The sequence below is a fragment of the Rana temporaria genome, chromosome 4, assembly GCF_905171775.1.
Source record: "Rana temporaria chromosome 4, aRanTem1.1, whole genome shotgun sequence".
Taxonomy (NCBI): domain Eukaryota; kingdom Metazoa; phylum Chordata; class Amphibia; order Anura; family Ranidae; genus Rana; species Rana temporaria.
In genome coordinates this window covers 76383434-76407348 of record NC_053492.1, presented here as the reverse complement: position 1 = coordinate 76407348, position 23915 = coordinate 76383434, and the positions used below count along the sequence as shown (strand labels likewise).

General features: G+C 43.6%; 1 protein-coding gene across 1 annotated transcript in view; it reads right to left on the bottom strand.

The window, feature by feature from the left end:
• Positions 1–3012: 3012 nt before the first annotated feature.
• Positions 3013–23915, bottom strand: part of SMC6 (structural maintenance of chromosomes 6) — a 134156-nt gene continuing 113253 nt past the window's right edge. Inside the window, exons 25-27 of the mRNA XM_040348559.1 lie at positions 19256–19408; positions 18777–18874; positions 3013–3289 (exon numbers count right to left, since the gene is read on the bottom strand). Coding sequence (XP_040204493.1) covers positions 3175–3289; positions 18777–18874; positions 19256–19408 — 366 coding nt within the window. The 3' untranslated portion in view covers positions 3013–3174. The remainder of the gene's footprint in view (positions 3290–18776; positions 18875–19255; positions 19409–23915) is intronic.

Sequence of the window (23915 nt, the reverse complement as noted above, 5' to 3'; positions counted from 1 at the left end):
AACACTGCCGATGGCTCAGTTCCCTCAGCTCTGCCCCCCTGCTCTCACCAGAGCGCTAAGCTGGGGAGGGGCGGGGAGCGCCTGTCTCAGGCTCTCAGCCGTTCACTGAGACGGGTATCAATCCAGGCACCTGGCAGATTCAGACTTTATTGTCGTGATGATGTGGTGCCTGGACTGATCTTGGTGATGTCAGCAGAGAGCAGACTTTAGACCGCTCTCTGCTGAAAACGAATTGCACTCCTGTGACCCATGGGAGAAGCCCAGCCAAACGAGCTCAGGCTGGACTTCTCCTTTAAATGTCAAACATTACCTTAAAATACGTCAGATTATGTGCGATTATTGTTATGCTACATATAGATACAAACCAACTTAATAAATAAAATAACTTTACTATTAAACAATAGCTAAAACAGTTTTTCAACTTTAAACTTTTGAAAGCTGTCAGCATTCTCCAAGGATTCGAACAAAACATGGAAAATATAAAATACACAAAATATTTACAGAACCCAGTAAGAAAAGTACAGAAAAAAACTGTGATATACAAAGTTTTGTTATATGAACAGGCGAATACAAAAACAGAAATATCGTTAAACTGAGATATGGATGACAAAGTTGAGAGCCTCCGATGTAAGACCTAACCTTGCAATAGGGTAGAGTGCATTACCGAAGTAGGTATGCAAACTGAAGCTTCTGTAGGCCAACATATGTATAACTTAAAGCCTCATACGTACTACTAGTGTTTTTTTTTTTTTTTCAACCCAGTGGTAGAATGGGGGGGGGGGGGGGGGGAACTGACTGCGAAGGTCTGTACTAACAATCCAATGTTAGGTCAGCGATCTCCCATGCTGCTCTATTGTGGTCTGACAGGGAGACAGCGCCCCCCCAGGCAGAATACTCCGGTCAGCACCCTCAGACAATGGCCAAATCGGCAGACCTTTTTACGTCATGACCCTATGACAGAAGCCAGACGAACGGGCTTCTGATGGACCTGCTGCTGTACACATGGGCTGAACGTCGGCCAGTTTTTATTAAATTTGGCCAGTGTGTACTAGGCTTGAGGCACAGTCCCCATGTGTCAATGTCAAGGCCTGATTATTACATGGTAAGGCACTGTGTAATGCAGGGCAGGAGGAACATCTACTTTTCAAGGCTGAGGGAGGAACATGCTGAGCTGTAATATTTTTCATGTGCATACCTGTTTATATTTTGGCACTGCCACGATTTTGTATTATAGCCCAACCAATCGAACGTTTACTTCAAATTGGCTAAATACATTCTAGGTGCGTCAAAAGAGAAAGTGTGCAAAGTCTCATATTGTTTTCTTTAAAAAATTAGCCACGGCCTATTTACAAAAACTTGCCCCTTGTCAGCAATGCTGCAGAGTGGGACCCTTGCTCTCTCTGGGGAAGCAGGGATTTATTTTCAGGGATTTACCCGCCTAAGTCAGAGCTCTATCATTTGCAAGGAACATGAGTCTTGTCAATTACAGAGCTATAGCTTTGACTCAGAAAGGGGTGTGTTAGACCTCTGAAGAGAGCCCACTGCCTCCGCACAGAAAGTCAATTTCCTGCTCTAGAACTGCTGGCAGGAAGAATGCACTGGCTGCTTTAGAAAAAAAAAAAAAAGAGAAGACGCTGATGCATCGGAATATATTTAGCCAATTTAAACTGAATGTTCAATTGTGCTTTAAGAAATTGGTCATTGGGATTTGAGGCCTATGGTTGCTGAGGAAAGCCTGGCACCATCATGGTCTGCACATAGTGGTAAAGCTTGCTGGAAATGGAAGTTCCTCAGCTGCTGGCTGCCCACACCTACATAACCTGTGGGGCCAATGTATTGCACAATTCGTTTAAAGTAAAACGGTCACAAATGTAGGCCATTCAAATTGAGTATTTCTTTTTTTTTTCTTTTTCTTTCCCCCATGTGCTCAACCATTCCCTCCACCGAAAAAGGCATGTGTAACCAACATGTGGATCCAGGGATGGGAAGCTGAAGGAATTGAAAAGCCTCAGCCTTTCCTGAAAAAGTTCAACTTAACATAATAAGTTATAACTTCCATGAACAATAAGATAAGAGGTATAACACAACTTTACTAACTAACAAGAGGCATGAAGGGGAAAATAAAAAAAACTTGAAGAGGAGATATGGACAGCCGCACACCAGAAAAACCATAAAAAGGTGGCCTTTAATGGTAAAAGGAAAAAAGCACTACAAATCACAGCAAGCAGTGGGGTATATAGCTGATGCGTTTCGCACTAGGGTTTAGTTCTTAGTCAACTAAGCACTGAAGCCTAGTGCGAAACGCGTCAGCTATATACCCCACTGCTTGCTGTGCTTTGTACTGCTTTTTTCCTTTTACCATTAAAGGCCACCTTTTTAAGGTTTTTCTGGTGTGCGGCTGTCCATATCTCCTCTTCAAGTTTTGCTTCGTGCATTGCCAGCACCCATTTGGATCTGAGAGGACACTGATTGCACAGTGCACTCACCTGGAGCGGCAGTTTTCCCCTTCCATGAAGGGGAAAAGCTTAAGCTGGCCATAGATGGATCTACATATTTTCGATTCAGCAGGGGCCAGGTTGAATTCCAATTTATTTATGGTTTCCACTCGAAAAAGGTCTAACGATTGACTTCAGTCGAACAGGCCTGTTGCAAAACTTTCATTCAATTAGGGGGTGCAGACAATCAGCTGCATCGTTGATTAGTGTATTCTGACAGAAGAGGAGTCCCCACTGTCAGAATACGATGTCCCAAGGTGGAGGATTCCTCCATCCACCTCGTTTGTGTGGATGGGGGGAAATCCATTCAATTTTTTTTATGATCAACCTACTTGGTAATCTGAGCTCTTAAGAGCTCAAACATTTTTTTTATTCCCATTCAGGCCACTGGTTTGAATAAAAAAAATAAAATAAAAAAAGATCCTCTATGGCCAGTCTTAGCCTTTCCTGAAAAAAAGTGTATAATTTGTATACAACTTCAACTGCTTATATCCCTGGAGCAGCTGATCGTTTTTTGTTTTTTTAATAATCAAAATTTCACAGAAGGTAACCTCTACTGGTGCCTTTTTCAGCCTATGTTCTGTTTGATATGTCTGAAATTGTGACAAACAGCATTTAAAATGGACTATAATCTTCTCCATTCACTTAGGTAGGGTCTTCAGGCAGCATGCTGAAGAATTTAATCTTCTGTTTCCTCATCTTGCTGGTTCGTTGGCAAAAAAGGTAATGTAGTTTGTCCTCGTTCAGGATCTTGCATTCGAAGAATTCGGATGAGATTGCTGGATGGCAGGGAGCTGCAAAGTAACAAAGGACATTACAATCAGTGCTGTCTTGTTATTATTTCTATAGTTCAGCAGCAGCACAGTGGCTTAGTGGTTAGAACTTTGTGTGTAGGGTCATCTATTTATATCCCAACCATGACACTACCTGCATGGAGTTTGAATATTCTCCCGTGTTTGTATGGGTTTTCTTCCACACCCTAAAGACATGCTAGTAGGTTAATTGCTTTATGTCTAAAGGGCCATACACACGGGCAGATTATCGGGCGCCATCGGCCAGTTCAATAGAAACCGCCTGACATTTTGCCTGTGTGTCCGGAGTCTGTAGAAGGGGCAAGACTATAAAAGGTCTGCTGATCGACATCCGATCAGCCAATGGTTGACAGTGCTGGGAGCGGGGCAGAACACAATAGCTCAGTGGGTAGATTGGTGTACTCAACATCAGATTGTACAGGATCTCCTGCCAAGCTTTTTTTTATTCCCAATCCATTCAGGCCACTGGTTTAAATTTATTTTTAATAAGAATGATAGTGTGTACCAGGCTTTAATTGGCCCAAGAATATGGCGGCCTGTTTAATACTAAATCCTGGGCTGGCCATGATAGACAATGGTCCAATGTCAGCCCTGGAGACATGACTTCCTATTACAGATGCCGCCTAGTAAACAGGAGATTCTCACTGTATGTAATCTGACTGCACTCCTCCCACCTCCCCAACGAATGCAGCCCAAATTGAAAGATCAGCGAACAACACGCATGCACTATTTTTACACGATTTTCAGGGTAAAAAAGTGTGTTATACACCGATAAATATGGTATATGTTCATAATTTGATTTAGCGCTGCAATTTTTTCTTCTATAGACATGGAGGGGCTTTTAGGCACAAAAGAAAAAAAAAAGGCCAGACGCCTCGAAAAGCAAAATGAATGCTCAGTGTGCATGAGGCCCAAAAGAGACAAGCCTTGCAATAGCCTCACAGTAACTTTGCTACACAGCCTACTCTTGGCTTTAAAGGAGAAAAAAAATGGACAAACGGAATCAAATGCAGAAAAAAGTCCAAGCAAGGAAATCCAAAGCCCTATATGTTTTTACCTAAAAATAGCATGCAGCCCTGGCTTTGCTTCTTCATGTAGCAAGAAACAGACAAGAAGAGAATTCCTGTTCTGTACCAGCTGCTACTCAACAGCACATAAAAATGGGTCATGTCAAGAATAATTAAGAAACTACATACAGAATTAACAACTGCACTTCCCTGGAGAATGATGCTCTGGATTACTTACCTAGGGATACTCAATAAAACAGTGATTAATTATGTTATTCCGAGTAAAGAAAAAATAAAAATCATAAAAGACCTGTTATGTTTTCTGATTCTCAAAGAAAGCAATCACAAAAAATAAAAATCACTATAAAATGTATAGAAGTGTCTACGTTACACAATAGAACCTAATAAGGGCCCATTCACACCAGAAACTGCACATAACCAAGTTTTTGACTGCATGTTTGCATGCATTTGAAGGACACTTGAGGCACACGCTTAAACGCAGTTTGTGCTGCACTTTGCAGTGCATTTTTCTATATGTTTTTGGGCTTGGCTTAAAGAGGCACGGTGTGGTGAATTTGAAACGTGTTCCCTGCATTTAGGATACAGAAAAATGCAGCACGCTCTACTTTTTTTCTCTCTCTCTCTTTTTTTTTTTTTTTTAACCACTTAAAACCCGGACCAAAATGCAGCTAAAGGACCCGGCCAGGTTTTGCGATTTGGCATGGCGTCGCTTTAACAGACAATTGCGCGGTCGTGCGATGTGGCTCCCAAACAAAATTGGCGTCCTTTTTTTCCCACAAATAGAGCTTTCTTTTGGTGGTATTTGATCACCTCTACGGTTTTTATTTTTTGCGCTATAAACAAAAATAGAGCTATAATAAATATCCCCCAAAAATATATATATAAAACATTTTCTTTCCTCAGTTTAGGCCGATACGTATTCTACCTATTTTTTGTTAAAAAAAAAAAATCGCAATAAGTGTTCATCGGTTGGTTTGCGCAAAATGTATAGTGTTTACAAAATAGGGGATAGTTTCATTGCATTTTTATAAAAAAAATGTTTTTTACTACTAATGACGGCGGTCAGCGATTTTTTTCGTGACTGCGACATTATGGCAGACACTTCTGACACATTTTTGGGACCATTGTCATTTTCACAGCAAAAAATGCATTTAAAATGCATTGTTTACTGTGGAAATGACAGTTGCAGTTTGGGAGTTAACCACAGGGGGCGCTGAAGGGGATATGTGTGATCTAATATGTGTTTACAACTGTAGGGGGGTGTGGCTGTAGGTGTGACGTCATCAATTTTGTCCCCCTATAAAAGGGATCACACGATCGATGACGCCGCCACAGTGAAGAACGGGGAAGCGGTGTTTACATACAGCTCTCCCCGTTCTTCAGCTCCGGGGACCGATCGCGGGACTCCAGCGGCGATCGGGTCCACAGGTCCAGCAGATTCGGACCGGGTCACGGGAGCGCGCCGTGGGCGCGACCCCACTGCTGGGCTTAAAGGGCAACGTACATATACGTTGATGTGCCCAGCCGTGCCATTCTGCCGACGTATATCGGCGTGAAGTGGTTAACTGCGCTGAACTGCACTGCAATGATGTGTACTATTGCCCATATGATTACCTTGGTTTTGGGCTATCTATGTAGTTGTATCAAACTGCAGCCAACTGCGTTCGGTGTAAAAAGGGCCCTTACAAGACAACGGTTGGATCAAGACAACGGTTGGATCATGACAACGGTGAAATCCTCAGTATCTCTGCTCAGCACATACATCTTAAATAGGACCTTAACTGTGGAAGCTGCGTCCAAAAAGGGCCTAGGCGATCCGAGAGGAAGTGGGAGCGGGTACCTTTCAAAAATTAGCTCACTATGGGGGCACTCAAGCTGAGCCACTGGTCTGTGTGCCCATTCAGACACTGAGCCACGCTCTGCCCCACGCCTTCACTCTCCTCATTGGCTCACTGACTTTGACAGCAGAGGAAGCCATTGGCGCCCGCTGCTATTTCAGCCAATGAGGAGGGAGAGTCCTGGACATCCTCTGGAATTCTCTACCTCAACCTTTCTGGCTATCCCCTACTTTTGCTGCCTTCAGGCAAACCCTGAAAACTCATCTCTTCAGGGAAGCCTATCACACCTCTAACAATTTTTTTTACCACTTCCATCAGCTCATTTCCCACAGTTACAACCTTTTGTACCACCTGCCCCACCCTATTAGATTGTAATCTCTCCTGAGCAGGGCCCTAGTAATCCTCTTGTATTTTATTGTATTGTCTCCCTTTTATATTGTAAAGTACTGAGTAAACTGTCGGCGCTATATAGATTCTGTTTAATATTAATAATAATAGATACCATACATTTGCTTTCCAGTATAATTACATTATGAAGATGGTTGCACCAGTCTTTGTAAAGAGACTCCGGATTATGCCAAAGACTCAAGGCTGGAAGGTCTTGTCCTGACATTTTTTCCCCCAACCACTGTCATCTTTAACATATGCATGCCCACATTTGTAGTTCCCTTTCTATTTTTTTTTTTCTTATTTCTATATTGGGCTTGTCTAAACTCGTATAATGTTGGAAGGGGAGCTCCCATTATGGCTATCATTTTACATCATTCTCTCTTTCTGCACAGTGTAGATGAAAAGGAAAATAGTAAATGGCAGATGCTCTCAGGCACATCCCCTCTGGCACCTCGTGTAAGGAACTGCTTGTCAGAGTGTTGGAAACCTGCAGCATCTCTGATATCTCAAACAGCTCGTGTGGTGGTTTCTGCCACAAGCAATACACTCAGATGAGGAGCACATGAACAGCCACGTTCGTTATGATTTGTGTTTGTCATCTGCTAGTCTACGGTACAGAAGACCTGTTATGTTTTCTTATTCTCAAAGAAAGCAATCACAAAACAGGACTGCAGCATTTGCAAAGTAGGCTGAGACACTGCAGAGGTTTATTTTACTCTATTCTGCTAGCAGTGAGTGATGAGCAGTGGAAAACTGACCACTTCCACATCTTTGTGGAATACATTTAAAATTTGGAAACACAAAGAAAAAAAATTGCACAAAACGAGAAAGTTTTGGGTGAGTAAAGCGGAGTGTCTGATCACCACTAGATCTTTATTACTTTGACCCCAGTACTTTCTGAGACAGTATGCAAGACTTCCAGAGATCTTTTCTGGAGTGCTAGAACTTGCTGGTAAAAGTCAGGTCAGCTTGGACCCGTGATGCTTTTTGACCTTAAAGGATGGACAAAGCAAGACCGCAGTGGTGTCAGTGGATTTTTACACTCAGTGGTTTGGAGGAACTCCCTGATCACATCACCTCCAAGACTGCCTGTCACTGTGGTCACATTTGAGAGCCAATTCCCAATCATTACTAGAGAATGGGAGAGCTGCCTATGATAGCTTGGTCACTGTGTTAAGAGAATGCTGTGATTGCACGCTCAGCACAGAAACCTTGGACACGCAGACACAAATGTGCAGTATGCGGGCAATTAAAGCACACTTTTTGACGCTGGTAAGAGGTTAATGAGAACATGGGAGGAGTACCCACACATCTTCCACTTGCTGCTACTGGTCACAAGTTCACTTACTAACTTCTCCACTGTAATTATACACACACACACACACACACACACACACACATCTGTACCACACAGTTGTCCCTTGTCATTAAATCCACTTTATTAAAAACTATCAAAAAAATGGCGTATTACATGTTGTTCACTCACTCAGTCACTATGGAATCCTTATTCTGTAAAAAAAACTGGATGATCCTGCTGTTCGCTGTCTCCCTCTCCTGCCCATGTCCCCAGTGCATTTGGGGATTTTGTATAGCCGTGTTGGCAGCTCTGCACATGCTCAGTTTTCAGTGTATTTTCTACCCTGAGCATTTCCTTCATATCACATCTGAGCAGCTTATGTGACTATAGAGTCCCTCGTGTGGGTGTATATACCATGGTAAATGACAGCCCACTCACTCCCTCCCTCCTCCATACCAACTAACTAGCTAAACACAATGGGGGCGGGATAATACATGTAGATTGATGGTGGCTTCACCTCCATCTTATTCTAAGACAAAGGCTGGAGGGGCGTGACACAGCCTGCTACTAGCAGAAATCCACCCACACCATATTTTTGCCAAGAATGAAGAAATATTTAAATTTCAAAAATATACATATGTTTAAAATAGTTTATCGATTTAAAAAAAAATTCTTTTAACTCTGCATCCCAAGGGATTCCTTTTTTTTCTTCTTTGGAACATGTGATCAGCCGCAAAGGACTAGAAGCGCCTCCTGCCACTGCTTCCCTACAGACTGGGAAAAATCTGGGTCATGTGACAGCTGTATATCCATTAGGGGAAACATTTTTACCGTATATACTTGAGTATAAGCTGACCCGAATATAAGCCGAGGCACTTAATTTTACCATAAAAAAATGGGAAAACGTATTGACTCTAGGGTGAGAAATGAAGCAGCTACTCTAAGTGGAAAAAGAGGGTCAACAATGCCCATCTGCAGCCTCACCGTGCCTGATCTCCAGAACACCGATGCTGTTACATGCAGTCTAGTCGGCGGCCGTCCAGTGTAACAATGCCCCGCCCTCCTCCTGGTCTATGACGGAACATTGATTCAGTTTTCCAGCAGTGAGTCAGTCTTCTACTCGTCTGTGATAGGCGGAAGGCGGGGCTTTGTTACACTGGACAGCCACAGACTAGACTGCATGTCACAGCGCCGGGAGATCAGGTGCATGAGGCTGCAGATGTGAACAGTGAGTCAGGGAGAATCGAGTATATACGGTACTTATATATATATATATATTTTTTTATTAAAATAATTACACTGCCACCATCCACATACAAAAAGTGAAGGGTTAATGTAAATTAAACAGTGTGTGTTTAGTATCACTTTAATGGCAGAATTGTCTAATGCACTACAATCTGCTGCACTGTGCTATATATTAAATTCTGTAGACTGCTGTATTCTTTACACTATATTATTGATTCAAAGTACTTTGATCTATTTTTTTATTTTATTTTTAGAATACAACATTTCATTCAGTTCAACAAAACTGAAACACTATCTTTTAAAACGTAGTACACAGGGATATTTCCAATAAATACAAAATCACGGGAGAGATCGTAAGAAATTAAATGTCTGTTCGTGTTGGGTTAACAGATATGAGGTCCAAAAGATTATTTTAACTTATCTGAAGCAAAGGTGGCAATTACCTTTTCATAAAAGCTTCAAAAAGCAGAGAACTTGTCCCCCCCACCTCTTTAGCGTACCTGGAAAGGAGCAAAATCCTAGCCATTATTAACCCCGGATTCTGTCATGGCACCAAGATCCCAGTTGCCATTCTCTGACTCTCTATTCTACATAGTACTCCCTAAACAGGGAGGAGCTAAAAGCCATGACAGACTGCAGACACTATGCAAAGACGGTGGCACTAGAATATTCCCCAGAAAGCTCTAAGCACAGCTCTCATGCCAGAACATCCATTAAGAATCTGCTCGCTTAGCGGAAATTGTGTCTCTTTTTCAAAGTTCATGCTTTATTAAAGCAGCCCCAAAGCATAGTGTGTTATCAAATGAAATTCTGGCTTCCCGTTAAGGCAGCTTGGAAGGCCATCGGTAAAGGGCGCATTATCTACTTTAACGCTCAATCGCTTGGTGAGGAGTAGAGAACGGCTTCACATGTAAGCCTGACACGAGTTGCCAGTATATCTGAACGTGTTAACAATAATCTGCCACATCACACTAATGTGTTACTTTTCGAATTAAAGAGGAACCCTGTTTTTTTTTTTATTTAAAGGAGAAGCTATTAAAATTACTAGCCCAAAAAAAACGGTCCCCACTAGCTGTCAGAGCGAGGGGGGGGGGGGATTGGGAACAAGGGAAGGTTTGTTTGTAACATGTGACATGTTGCACTCTGAATATGGGGAACTTATCCTTGCCGGGTTTGGGACGTCCATGGACGGCCTGAGGTTTCAGTAGTTATACCAGGATGATGCCTGCACCTACTAAAAGGCATCATGCCAGTATGCCTGTTTTCAGCCGGCGATTCCCAGGAGGCATAAGTGTTCCGTCTGGCCGATTAGCCACTCGATCACTTCTGCGGGTGGCGGAAGGGGGTCCCACCCGCAGCCACTCCTGCCCTTCCCAGGCTCTACCGTCCCATTGCGGAACCAGAAGCGATGTGGTTGACGGTAATTGCTGCCCTGAACAGAGAGAGGAACGAATGTTGTCCCCTCTCTCTCTGTAATGCCGGAAACCGGGAGTTCCTCACTTCCAGTCCTGCCTCTCTGTTTACCTGCCTGCTAGCAGCCAGGAAAGCTGCCGATTGGACCGTTCTGTGTCTAATCGGCTGCATGGGAGGCTAGAGGAGAGCTTTGGGGCCCAATAGACCCCAGATCTCTCCATAAAGAGGACCTGTAACGGCCCATGCTGTCACAGGGGATGTTGTCCATCCCTTGTGGTAGCAATAAAGTTAATTAAAAAAACATTTAAAGAATTTTTTTGCATAAAATAAGTAAACAATAATAATTATATATTTTTTAAAGCACCCCCATCCTACCGTGCTTATGTGCAAATGTGAATGCATACGTTACTCCTGCACGCATATGTAAACGGTGATTGTACCACACGTGAGGCATTGTCGCAAACGTCAGAGAAAGAGCAATAATTCTAGCAGCAGACCCCCTGTGCAACTCTAAACTGGTAACCTTTAAAGGCACTTAAAGTATCACCCATGGGGAATTTTAAGCATCGCAGTTTGCCGCCATTCCACGAGCAGACGCAATTTTAAAGCATGACATGTTATCTATTTACTTGGCGCAACATCATCTTTTACACATAGCTCTATATATATCTAGTGTTTTGTTTTTTAAAGTGTATTTTCCCCCCCAAAAATTGCATTTGAAAAAACGCTGCACAAATGCATTTGTGACATAAAAAATAGCAACACCCACCATTTTATTCTATAAAGCCTCTGCTACAAAAATGTCTGTGTGTGTATATACGGTATATATGTGTGTACTTTTTTAGATTTTTACATGTAGGAGCGAAGTGTCAGAATTGGGCCAGATGGGAAGTGGTTAAGCACCACAATTTACAGATGTGAATGCACCAGTAACTGATTGTGGTGCACTGCACTTACAGTAGGTGTTTGTGATATTGTGCTTTTAGCACGACAGCGTCGCGCTGATTCTCGGCGACAGGGTGCCGAGATCTCGCCGGCATCTCACACTCACTGGAATAGTGACAGCACATCCCAGCAAGCGCGTCATAGAAGCGACGGGAGATCCGACTTGGATTCCCGCCAATTCTACACGTGTGCGGCGTGTTATGAATCCTGAGGGGGAAGTCCCCGCCGGATTTTAAATAAAAATCCGGCATGGGTCCCCCCCTCAGGAGCATACCGGACCCTTAGGTCTGTTATGGGTTGTAAGGAGAGCCCCCCTACGCCGAAAAAAACGGCGTAGGGGGTCCCCCTACAATCCATACCAGACCCGTATCCAAAGCACGCTACCCGGCCAGCCAGGAAGGGAGTGGGGACGAGCGAGCGCCCCCCCCCCCTCCTGAGCCGTACCAGGCTGCATGCCCTCAACATGGGGGGGTTGGGTGCTCTGGGGCAGGGGGGCGCACTGCGGCCCCCCCACCTCAGAGCACCCTGTCCCCATGTTGATGAGGACAGGGCCCCTTCCCGACAACCCTGGCCGTTGGTTGTCGGGGTATGCGGGCGGGAGGCTTATCGGAATCTGGGAGCCCCCTTTAATAAGGGGGCCCCCAGATACCGGCCTCCCCACCCTAAGTGAATGAGTATGGGGTACATCGTACCCCTACCCATTCACCTGCAAGAAAAGTGGTAAAAACACAAATAAACCACACAGTGTATTAAAATATTTTATTTTTCTGCTCCGGAGGCCGCCCCCTGTCTTCTTTATTAGCTCTTTTACCAGGGGGGGCTTCTTCTTTGACGTCTTCGGGTGGGTGGGGGCCGCCGTCTGGTTCTCTTCCACCGCCGGGGGGGGTGGCTTTTAAAAAAGCCCCCACCCCCCCGGCGGGTTAACTCCGGCGTCTTCGGCGGGGCTCTTCTTCTTCCGCTATCCCGACGGGTCTTCTCCGCTATCCGGGGGGTCTCGCCGCTCTCCGCTGTTGACTCGTCGCACCCCGGTTCTTCGTCTCGCAGTCCGGTCCCTTCTTCCGTGCTGTACGTCTTCTTCTGTGCTGTGAGTTCTTCTTCCGCGCTGTGACGTCATTTTCTTCACTTCTCTTCTTCTCCCCATGTTGACTCGCCGGTCCTCCTCGCTGAAATGACGGATGCGCGCCTTGCATCGGACCTATATAGGCCTCACAATCCCATCATGCTCTGGTACCTACCCATGTGATACCTACCCACGTGGGTAGGTATCACATGGGTAGGTACAGAGCATGATGGGACTGCGAGGCCTATATAGGTCCGATGCAAGGCGCGCATCCGTCATTTCAGCGAGGAGGACCGGCGAGTCAACATGGGGAGAAGAAGAGAAGTGAAGAACATGACGTCACAGCGCGGAAGAAGAACTCACAGCACAGAAGAAGACGTACAGCACGGAAGAAGGGACCGGACTGCGAGACGAAGAACCGGGGTGCGACGAGTCAACAACGGAGAGCGGCGAAGACAGAAGGAGAACCCCGGAGAGTTGAGAAGACCCGTCGGGATAGCGGAAGAAGAAGAGCCCCGCCGAAGACGCCGGAGGAAACCCGCCGGGGGGGTGGGGGCTTTTTTAAAAGCCACCCCCCCCGGCGGTGGAAGAGAACCAGACGGCGGCCCCCACCCACCCGAAGACGTCAAAGAAGAAGCCCCCCCTGGTAAAAGAGCTAATAAAGAAGACAGGGGGCGGCCTCCGGAGCAGAAAAATAAAATATTTTAATACACTGTGTGGTTTATTTGTGTTTTTACCACTTTTCTTGCAGGTGAATGGGTAGGGGTACGATGTACCCCATACTCATTCACTTAGGGTGGGGGGCCGGTATCTGGGGGCCCCCTTATTAAAGGGGGCTCCCAGATTCCGATAAGCCTCCCGCCCGCATACCCCGACAACCAACGGCCAGGGTTGTCGGGAAGGGGCCCTGTCCTCATCAACATGGGGACAGGGTGCTCTGAGGTGGGGGGGCCGCAGTGCGCCCCCCTGCCCCAGAGCACCCAACCCCCCCATGTTGAGGGCATGCAGCCTGGTACGGCTCAGGAGGGGGGGGGGGCGCTCGCTCGTCCCCACTCCCGTCCTGGCTGGCCGGGTAGCGTGCTTTGGATACGGGTCTGGTATGGATTGTAGGGGGACCCCCTACGCCGTTTTTTTCGGCGTAGGGGGGCTCTCCTTACAACCCATAACAGACCTAAGGGCCCGGTATGCTCCTGAGGGGGGGGGACCCATGCCGGATTTTTATTTAAAATCCGGCGGGGACTTCCCCCTCAGGATTCATAACAAACGCCGCACACGTGTAGAATTGGCGGGAATCCAAGTCGGATCTCCCGTCGCTTCTATGACGGCTCTGTCTCCATCGCGGCAAGCCAGCTCGGCGCTGGCTCCCGCGATGGGGCTCGTAGGTGCTCAATCTCGCTGAGAAAGAGAGCGAGATTGACACAAAATCGGCTTCACCTACTGTAGCACAAAAAGTTTACGTATGTTTTTCACACATTGGGGCTTTTTGGAGGCCCATTTGGGTGAATTGACTGGCAATGCAAAGCATGCATAGTCATGACGGTAGTCTTAAAAACTGCCTATAAATTATAGTTTTTCCATTCAAAACACGTACAAGTACTCTTTTGGAAATGATAGAAAACCGTATACACACCCAGTCCATCTATAAGCCCAAGTAGCACTGATTAAATCTTCCTCTGACTTTTTCAAGTGCTGCCTAAATAATGTAATTTGTATGCTTAACAGGTTATGTATCGCCTCTCAGATATCACAAAACTCCTTTACAATGCCTTCCTCTGCTTTTTTTTTCTCTCTCCATAAGCATGTCACCATCTTTGTTCAGGCACTATCCACAGTCACAGTCTACCTCCTGGGCTGAGATGCTGGCTCTCTGACTCTGCTTTAGACTCTCCCCTTGTAAGCCCAGGATCACACTAGTTCTGCTATATAATCATGCCTCAGTGTTTTTTGTAGGGCCTCTTTTTGATGCAGTTTCACGCTCCATGCATTCTTTTGTAGAAGACCACCATGCCAAAAGGCATGCACACACATTTTTTATGTAAAAGTGGTGTGATGAGCGCAAAGGAATGTAAAGATAAGTAAACAATATATCAAAATAAAAGTTTACGATCCTCTAATCTAGAGGAAAAATAACTCCAATCACCATGCGATGGCGTGAGATATGTGCTAAACACAAAAAGTCCAATGAAGTGATAAATGTGAAACTAAAAAAATATATAATAATATAAACAATAAAATGTCCCAAATAGCATCAATCAATAAAGTGATACGTGTGAACGTGCTGGCAGCGATGGAGTGATCCAGTTGTATAAGGTGAACAATGCCCGATGATCGGGCTCACAAAGCGCTTACCTCCCTCACAGGGAAAAACAACATCGAAATCCCCAGCTGGACTGTCCCACAGCTTCTCCAATGAACGACCGCCGTCCTCTCGATTGTCCTCTCGATTGTTCTCAGGCGCGTGTCCTCACCTCTGTGTGTGGTTCTGGTCTTCTCAAAGATGGCGACTCAGTATCCCAGCAAACACAAGATGATAAAGGAAGAAAAAAAGGGGGCTCCAATAGTGAAGTAATTCTCACGAATGTTTAATGGATAAAAAAAATCTGCATACATAGCAGAAAAACTTTCAGGAAAACAAGATGACATGCAGCAGTAGTACGGACGAGATGCCGCAGCACTTCCGGTATTGCTAGATACGCCTTACGCGTTGCGTCACGTCACGTGACTTCATCAGAGGCTGGGGATTGGTTGAGCCCGCTCTTCTTAAATAGAGCAGCGAACGGAAGTTCAAAAGCGGCCATTTTTAATGCTGGATGCCCTTAGGCCGAGCCGCGGCCATTTTGAATGAGGGAATACACACAGCAGTCTTTAATAAGAAGTTGGCAAAACTATAGCACAAATATAAATCCAAATACACGAGCATATTGATCGATGTATTAACTGGACTTGATTGTGAGCTACAAAAAAAGGGGGATTGCACATATAAACAAATGGTTATAAAAGTGCATGATAGGAAGACCAGAGCATATCGTGAGCACGGAAGGTCACTTAACCGTTCTAACGGTAGATCCCAGTCTGTGCTGAATCCGATACGGGAAGAAGCAATAAGCTTCTCATATATATAAAATTGCATGATAAAATAATAAATAAGTTAAAATATATAATGTATAACAATATAATATATTAGTATAAAATGGGTCACCGCCCAAAATATTCAATGGCAACCAGCATATACCAGGTTGTGTGATTTTGGGCAATTTTTTTGAGCCAGGGCGGATTTTATTATATTTTACATTTACATTACCCATTTTGGGCGGTGACCCATTTTATACTAATATATTATATTGTTATACATTATATATTTTAACTTATTTATTATTTTATCATGCAATTTTATATATATGAGAAGCTTATTGCTTCTTCCCGTATCGGATTCAGCACAGACTGGGATCTACCGTTAGAACGGTTAAGTGACCTTCCGTGCTCACGATATGCTCTGGTCTTCCTATCATGCACTTTTATAACCATTTGTTTATATGTGCAATCCCCCTTTTTTTGTAGCTCACAATCAAGTCCAGTTAATACATCGATCAATATGCTCGTGTATTTGGATTTATATTTGTGCTATAGTTTTGCCAACTTCTTATTAAAGACTGCTGTGTGTATTCCCTCATTCAAAATGGCCGCGGCTCGGCCTAAGGGCATCCAGCATTAAAAATGGCCGCTTTTGAACTTCCGTTCGCTGCTCTATTTAAGAAGAGCGGGCTCAACCAATCCCCAGCCTCTGATGAAGTCACGTGACGTGACGCAACGCGTAAGGCGTATCTAGCAATACCGGAAGTGCTGCGGCATCTCGTCCGTACTACTGCTGCATGTCATCTTGTTTTCCTGAAAGTTTTTCTGCTATGTATGCAGATTTTTTTTATCCATTAAACATTCGTGAGAATTACTTCACTATTGGAGCCCCCTTTTTTTCTTCCTTTATCATCTTGTGTTTGCTGGGATACTGAGTCGCCATCTTTGAGAAGACCAGAACCACACACAGAGGTGAGGACACGCGCCTGAGAACAATCGAGAGGACAATCGAGAGGACGGCGGTCGTTCATTGGAGAAGCTGTGGGACAGTCCAGCTGGGGATTTCGATGTTGTTTTTCCCTGTGAGGGAGGTAAGCGCTTTGTGAGCCCGATCATCGGGCATTGTTCACCTTATACAACTGGATCACTCCATCGCTGCCAGCACGTTCACACGTATCACTTTATTGATTGATGCTATTTGGGACATTTTATTGTTTATATTATTATATATTTTTTTAGTTTCACATTTATCACTTCATTGGACTTTTTGTGTTTAGCACATATCTCACGCCATCGCATGGTGATTGGAGTTATTTTTCCTCTAGATTAGAGGATCGTAAACTTTTATTTTGATATATTGTTCACTTATCTTTACATTCCTTTGCGCTCATCACACCACTTTTACATTCACTATTTTTGTTGTTCGCACCAATTCGATTTGAGCTGCATTGGGTTTTTTTCATGATTTAAGGTATTGATTGCCAGCACATTTTCATCTCATTTGGTTAGTAATAGCTAGCGCTTTAGTTCCCCCCTATCCACTTACCACATTTTTTATGTGCTCTTGTTCATGTCTATAGGGTCAAAACCATTTAACACCAAAAACAGCTGCTCCTTTTTGGAAAAAATGTGATGCATCATGTTGCATTGATGCGAATGGGCACCATAGAGAATAAAGTAATTTCCATTGTTCTGCATTGAAGCGCAATAGCAGATGCACAACAAATCGCACTGGTCTGAACAGGCGCTTATGTACTAAAATAGTTTTGATGATGAAGTCTGATTAATAAAAGGTAAAAAGATTCCTTCTGCCTGCAACAGAATGATGACCTCATCTCAGCCTAGGCAGTCATTGACTGGAGCTCAGGGACTGCTTTTTCATGATAAAAAGTGAAGCTTTTTTGGAAAATTGTTCTAATGCTGTTTGTTGTTGCAGGAATGTGCATGCAGATTTGTAACATTACGGAAAAGTCAACTTTGAAAACTACAAAATAAACTAAAAAAATCAGATAATGGTGCAAGCAGTGAAGCATGAGTTACTCAGTAGATACAAAGCAGATAAACCATAATAATCCATCACAGGTGCATCAAGAGTTAGTTTCTATTGGCTCCAATACACTCAGTGCAGCACCTAAGGAGACTGGAAAGATCTCTAGTGTAGCCAACAGAGTGCTATCTAAATGTAGTAAAAAAAAAAAAAGATCACTAGAATAGGCGACGTATAATAGAATTGTTGAATTAAAAGCCAAATTATGGCAGTAACTGGCATGCATTAGAGGAATAAGCACCTCTCAACGAGTATGTCAATCTGGTGGTCTGCTGCTGGAACCACAGTATCACAGATGCAGGGAATCCAGTCCACAATGTACAAGCGGCAACCAGGAAGAAAGAAAATTCCTCTGACAGTGTGGGAACCAAGTAAATGACGAAGAGCAGCCTCCAACAAGTGTGCCCACCATGTAATCATCTGCAGTATTTATACCATAGCTTACTGGTAAAGCTGTAAGGAAGCAGGAAATGAAATATGCCTTGTGCATTCAGAAAGGTCTGCTAGGGGCAATGGAACAACAGATGCAGCCGCTGGCAGAACTGTAAGGGATGCAGAAAAGGGCTGAGGAACAATTGATTTAACTTAATAAAAATAATATACACATAAATAATAATAAAAAAATAATAAACAATATATAAAGATTAGCCAACACCAAAATGGAGATACACTGCACATATTGTGGATTTTCCTTTATAATAGGATGACTACAAAGCCCAGCAGAACAAGGATCATATGCCTTAGAAGTTTCTATTTTGCTGAATTAGCCCTAAATCAAAGTCATATGAATATTATAAAAAGGGATGAAAAATAAAGAACTAGATATCCATGTAAACCACATGGTAAGTAACACACTAGTGATAGGTTTACAAGAATCAAAAAGATACAAAAATCAGACATTAAGAAACCAAATAAACTCAAAAACCAAAAAGGGATGACCCAAATTGTGATGAAATGGCCAATGATGAGCAGCAAGTTCCCGTTTGATGGGGATTTCTACATTGAGAGGACTGGCACAGCCTTGAGAGCACATTTTTCTCCCTGCTAAGCCACAGGTTACTGGGAGCTCAGCAGATGAGCTAAATATTTTCTTCCCCAAGTTTGTCTACGGTTTAAGTATTATAAATGTGTTACCTCATATTCTGTGGGGTTAAAAGAATGAACTGGCGAAACCTCTGAGAATCGGCCATGGTAAGTATCATGTCCATGGATATCCGTCTATTCACCATGTCCTGCAAGGCATAATAAAATAAATATTAAATCAAATTGCCACCTAAACATTACACTAGACAGGAGGGTGAATTATAGACAGGATTTTTCCTTTACATTAGAGCCACAAAAAATGCAATGTTTAGCAATACACAGTACTATGCACCTTTGATTAATACCCATGACATAAATAAATGTATGCATGTGGAGAGTGACAGGCAGGAGTTCTGCAATCCAGCAGGCAGAGCTGAAAACGTTGCTTGGGATTTCTATACAGCAAAAGGCACTAAATGCTGTCAGCTCAAACAGGCAGTTTAGAGCACAATGAATTTCTGTCAGGTATTTTTCAGTGCTTGCAGCAATTTTAAAAGATAAATAAACTGAATAAAACAGATGAACATTACCATGTATACATCAAATTCATCCAGACATCGGAAAGGCGATTCAGCAATCGACCATAGAGAAAGAACAAAACAAACAGTTGCGAATGATCGTTCGCCTCCAGATAGGGATCTCATGTCAGATAATGAAGCCTTACTGACTTCTCCAGGCTGGACCTGAAAGGAAGAAAATACACTTTAGTGACTGCAATAACGTACTACAGTATGGACTTACACATCCATTATCTCACAAAAGTCAGTACACCCCTCACATTTTTGTAAATATTTTATTATCTTTTCATGTGACAACACTGAAGTGTCAATATTTTGTGTGGCCACCATTATTTTCCAGCACTGCCTTAATCGTCTTGGGCATGGAGTTCACCAGATCTTCACAGGTTGCCACTGGAGTCCTCTTCCACTCCTCCATGAGGATATCACGGAGCTGGTGGATGTTAGAGACCTTGCGCTCCTCCACCTTCCGTTTGAGGATGTCCCACAGATGCTTAATAGGGTTTAGGTCTGGAGACATGCTTGGCCAATCCATCACCTTTACCCTCAGCTTCTTTAGCAAGGCAGTGGTCATCTTGGAGGTGTGTTTGGGGTCATTATGTTGGAATACTGCCCTGCGGCCCAGTTTCCAAAGGAAGGAGATCATGCTCTGCTTCAGTATGTCACAGTACATGTTGGCATTCATGGTTCCCTCAATAAAGTGTAGCTCCCCAGTGCCGGCAGCATTAATGCAGCCCCAGACCATGACACTCAACACCTCCATGCTTGACTGTAGGCAAGACACACTTGTCTTTGAACTCCTCATCTAGTTGCCGTCACACACACTTGACAACATCTGAACCAAATAGGTTTATCTTGGTCTCATCAGACCACAGGAAATGGTTCCAGGAATCCATGTCCTTAGTCTGCTTGTTTTCAGCAAACTGTTTGCAGGCTTTTTTGTGCATCATCTTTAGAAGAGGCTTCCTTCTGGGACGACAGCCATGCAGACCAATTTGATGCAGTGTGCAGAGTATGGTCTGAGCACTGACAGATGGACCCTCCCCCCCTTCATCCTCTGCAGCAATGCTGGCAGCACTCATACGTCTATTTCCCAAAGACAACTTCTGGATATGATGCTGAGCACATGCACTCAACCTCTTTGGTCGACCATGAGGAGGCCTGTTCTGAGTGGAACCTGTCCTGTTAAACCGCTATATGGTCTTCTTGGCCATCAAGCTACAGCTCAGTTTCAGGATCTTGGCAATCTTCTTATAGCCTAGGCCATCTTTATGTGGAGCAACAATTCTTTTTTTTTTCAGATCCTCAGAGAGTTCTTTGCCATGGGGTGCCATGTTAAACTTCCAGGGACCAGTAAGAGAGTGAGAGCGAAAACACCAAATGTAACACACCTGCTCCCCATTCACAATTGAGACCTTCTACCACTAACAAGTCACATGACACCAGGGAAGGAAAAATGGCTAATTGGGCCCAATTTGGAAATTTTCACTTAGGGGTGTACTCACGTTTGTTGCCAGCGGTTTAGACATTAATTGCTGCGTGTTGAGTTATTTTGAGGGGACAGCAAATTGACTGTTATACAAGCTGTACACTCACTACTTTACATTGTAGAAAAGTGTTGTTTCTTCAGTGTTGTCACATTAAAAGATATAATAAAATATTTACAAAAATGTGAGGGGTGTACTCACTTTTGTGAGATACTGTATGCTGCAGAGACATTCCAATAAAACGAAATGTTAGGGGTGAGGCTTAAAACTAGAGTCATTACCCAAGATGTCATGCATGGGGCCTGTGCTGTAAACTGAAGCCTACAATACTGTATCACTACATTATCATGTCCTATATAAGGCTTGTAGTTTAAAAACACATGACACCACATCTAATGCATCACTGCGCATAATGTCAAGACAAGTGCCACGGTATAAACACATAAAGACACCACATTATGTCATGTAAGCTTCTGCAGCAGCATTAACAAAAAAATGCTGCACCTTCATATAGGCTTCTGCTGCACAGAACATCATCACTGTTAAATTGCACAAGTCCCCTATCACGTTTTTTTGACAAGGAAAGTTTTTTGGGCAGACTTGTGTGGAAGTTCCATGCAGGTAAATTTGGAGGTGGATGGAAAGTGACTTGTGTCTATTACCATTTGCATACCCCTGAGTCTGTCCAAGTCTGGGGGGGGGGGGGAGGACTGCCTCCCTTTCTGAATTTTAAAGTTGTTCAAATTTTCAATCAAATGAAAACATGTATGTAGGTCCCACTCACATATGTAAACAGCGATCGCACCACACATGTGAGGTATCACTTGAAAGGTCAGAGAGTGAGCAAAAATTCGAGCACCAGACCTTCTGTGGAATTCTAAACTGGGGACCTGTAAAGGCTTTTAAAATGTTGCCTATGGATAATTTAATGAACCGCAGTTTGTCGTAATTTCACAGGCATGCACAATTTAAAAGCATGACATGTTAGGCATCAAGTCAATCGGCATATCATTCATCTTTTATATTTTACCCAAAAATTGGGTATTTTATCACACTAAAATCCATTAAAGTTTATTTAAGTAAGAAAATTGCGTTTGAAATACTGCTGTGCAAAGATTGTGTGACATAAAAAAATTGCAACAGCCACCATTTTATTCTAAAGGGCCTCTGCTTTAAAACATATGTTTGGGGGTCCTAAGTAATTTTCTATCAAAAAAATAAATAAATATGCAAATTTTTTACATATATAGGAGAAATGTTAGAATTGGCAAGTGGTTAAACAAGAATTTTTCACCAGTCACATCATCCTCAGATCACAAGACTCCCCCAGCCAACACTAAACAACTGTGTAGGGAGGGGGACATTCACATGAAAATGAAACACAGATAATAAGCAGGAAAACATAAGATTGGATCAATATTGGGATTCTCTGGGAGTTACGTTTCTCATCTAGATGATGGATCCATCTTTTCAATGTGCATTCCTAGAAGATGAATAGGGAAAACCCCCTTCTGTGCCCCTCTCTGTTTAATTTTTTATCTTGGTAAGAGGTTATCCCTAAACCCAGTCCCAAGTAACAAAGTAAAACTAAAAGCCTTGTGCTAGATGTTTACAAGTTTAACAGAGTACAGATTCACTTTAAGCTGCAACTCTACTTTATTGGTAAATTGGGTAGACTTTTTTAACTTTCGGCAGGGATTCTTGGGTAGTATTAGCAGCTGAAAGAGGCTGGGATGTGACCAACAATAGACATGATGACAGAAACAGAAGGCAGAGAGGTGGTCCTAATCTTAAACTGGGCATAGACTGTCAGCTGTTTTAGTTCAGCCAATGGGTTGATCAAAAAAGAAAAAAACAACAGTTTTTGCTGAGACATTGTGTTCCGACAGCTGCTTCTGCTGATTGTCAACAGTTTTCCATTGGGACCATTTGACAAAAATGTATCCAACGATCTACCTCTATCGAACAGGGAGGACCACACAAATTGAAAAACAGCATCAGCCTATGCCCAGCCTAACGCTGCTGCTTCACTGTCCAGTCGGCGGGCTTGTATTTCCTTAATTAGCGGCTACAGGATGATGTTGCACATGACTGTTAAGCAGGGCCAGCCTGGATCACAAGTGTGGTGGTAAAGATAAAAAAAAAAAAAAAAAAAACGCACCTGCTGACATAACAGTTCATATACATGTACAGCATTCCAATTGAATATGTGTATTTTTCTGTAGCTCTGCTTTAAACACTATTTAACAGTTATCTCTGTTCTGATTTAGTGAAAAGAATAAAATCTAAATCTGAATTGTAAAGTTATATACAGGTGTTATGATAGAATTTAGGTCCCAATGATCACAATACAGATCTTTTGTCACTGTGTATTACCTTCTTGAATGGTAAACAAATCGCAGCACCAGTTTTTCCATTCCATAAACTGTGAGGACCTCTAGTGGTGTTTCATTTACTCTACAGCAGCATGGCCCTGTACATGTAGGGTTTACACAAATGTAAGGCTAGGTTCACACTGTGGCTCTCTCTCTCCGGAAAACAATCCATGGTGTCTTTTTTAGGTATTCAGAAGAAGGAGATCCTGCCACCTCCTCGATGACATTTTTTTTGCCGTGTTTTTCTTTTGTAGAACGGCAACTTAAAATGGAACTTATGCCCTGCAACTGCAGCACAGACCCCTCCAGCTGTATGTTTTAGGCCTTGTACAGACGGGGGGATCTCCGCTGGAAACGGTCCGCCGGACCGTTTCCAGCGGAGATTCCTCCTCCGGATTTTGATCCGATTGTACACACCATCGGATCAAAATCCGCGCGGAATACATCCGCGGTGACATGTCGCGCCGTCGCCGCGACGATGACGTGGTGGCGTGCGCGACGCTGGAAGGTAAGTACTTCCACGCATGCGTCGAATCATTACGACGCATGCGAGCGGACGGCTTGATCCGGTGAGTCTGTACAGACGACCGGATCAATCCGCTGGACACGATTCAAGCGGATAGATTTCTTAGCATGCTAAGAAATTTCTATCCGCTTGAAATCGATCGGCCGGACGAATCTCCGCGGATATATATCCGCTAGGCCGTACAGACGACCGTATTTGTCCGCTGGAACTGATCCGCGGATCAATCCCAGCGGATAGATCCGGTCGTGTGTACGAGGCCCTAGGAGAGCAGTAAAACCATGGCT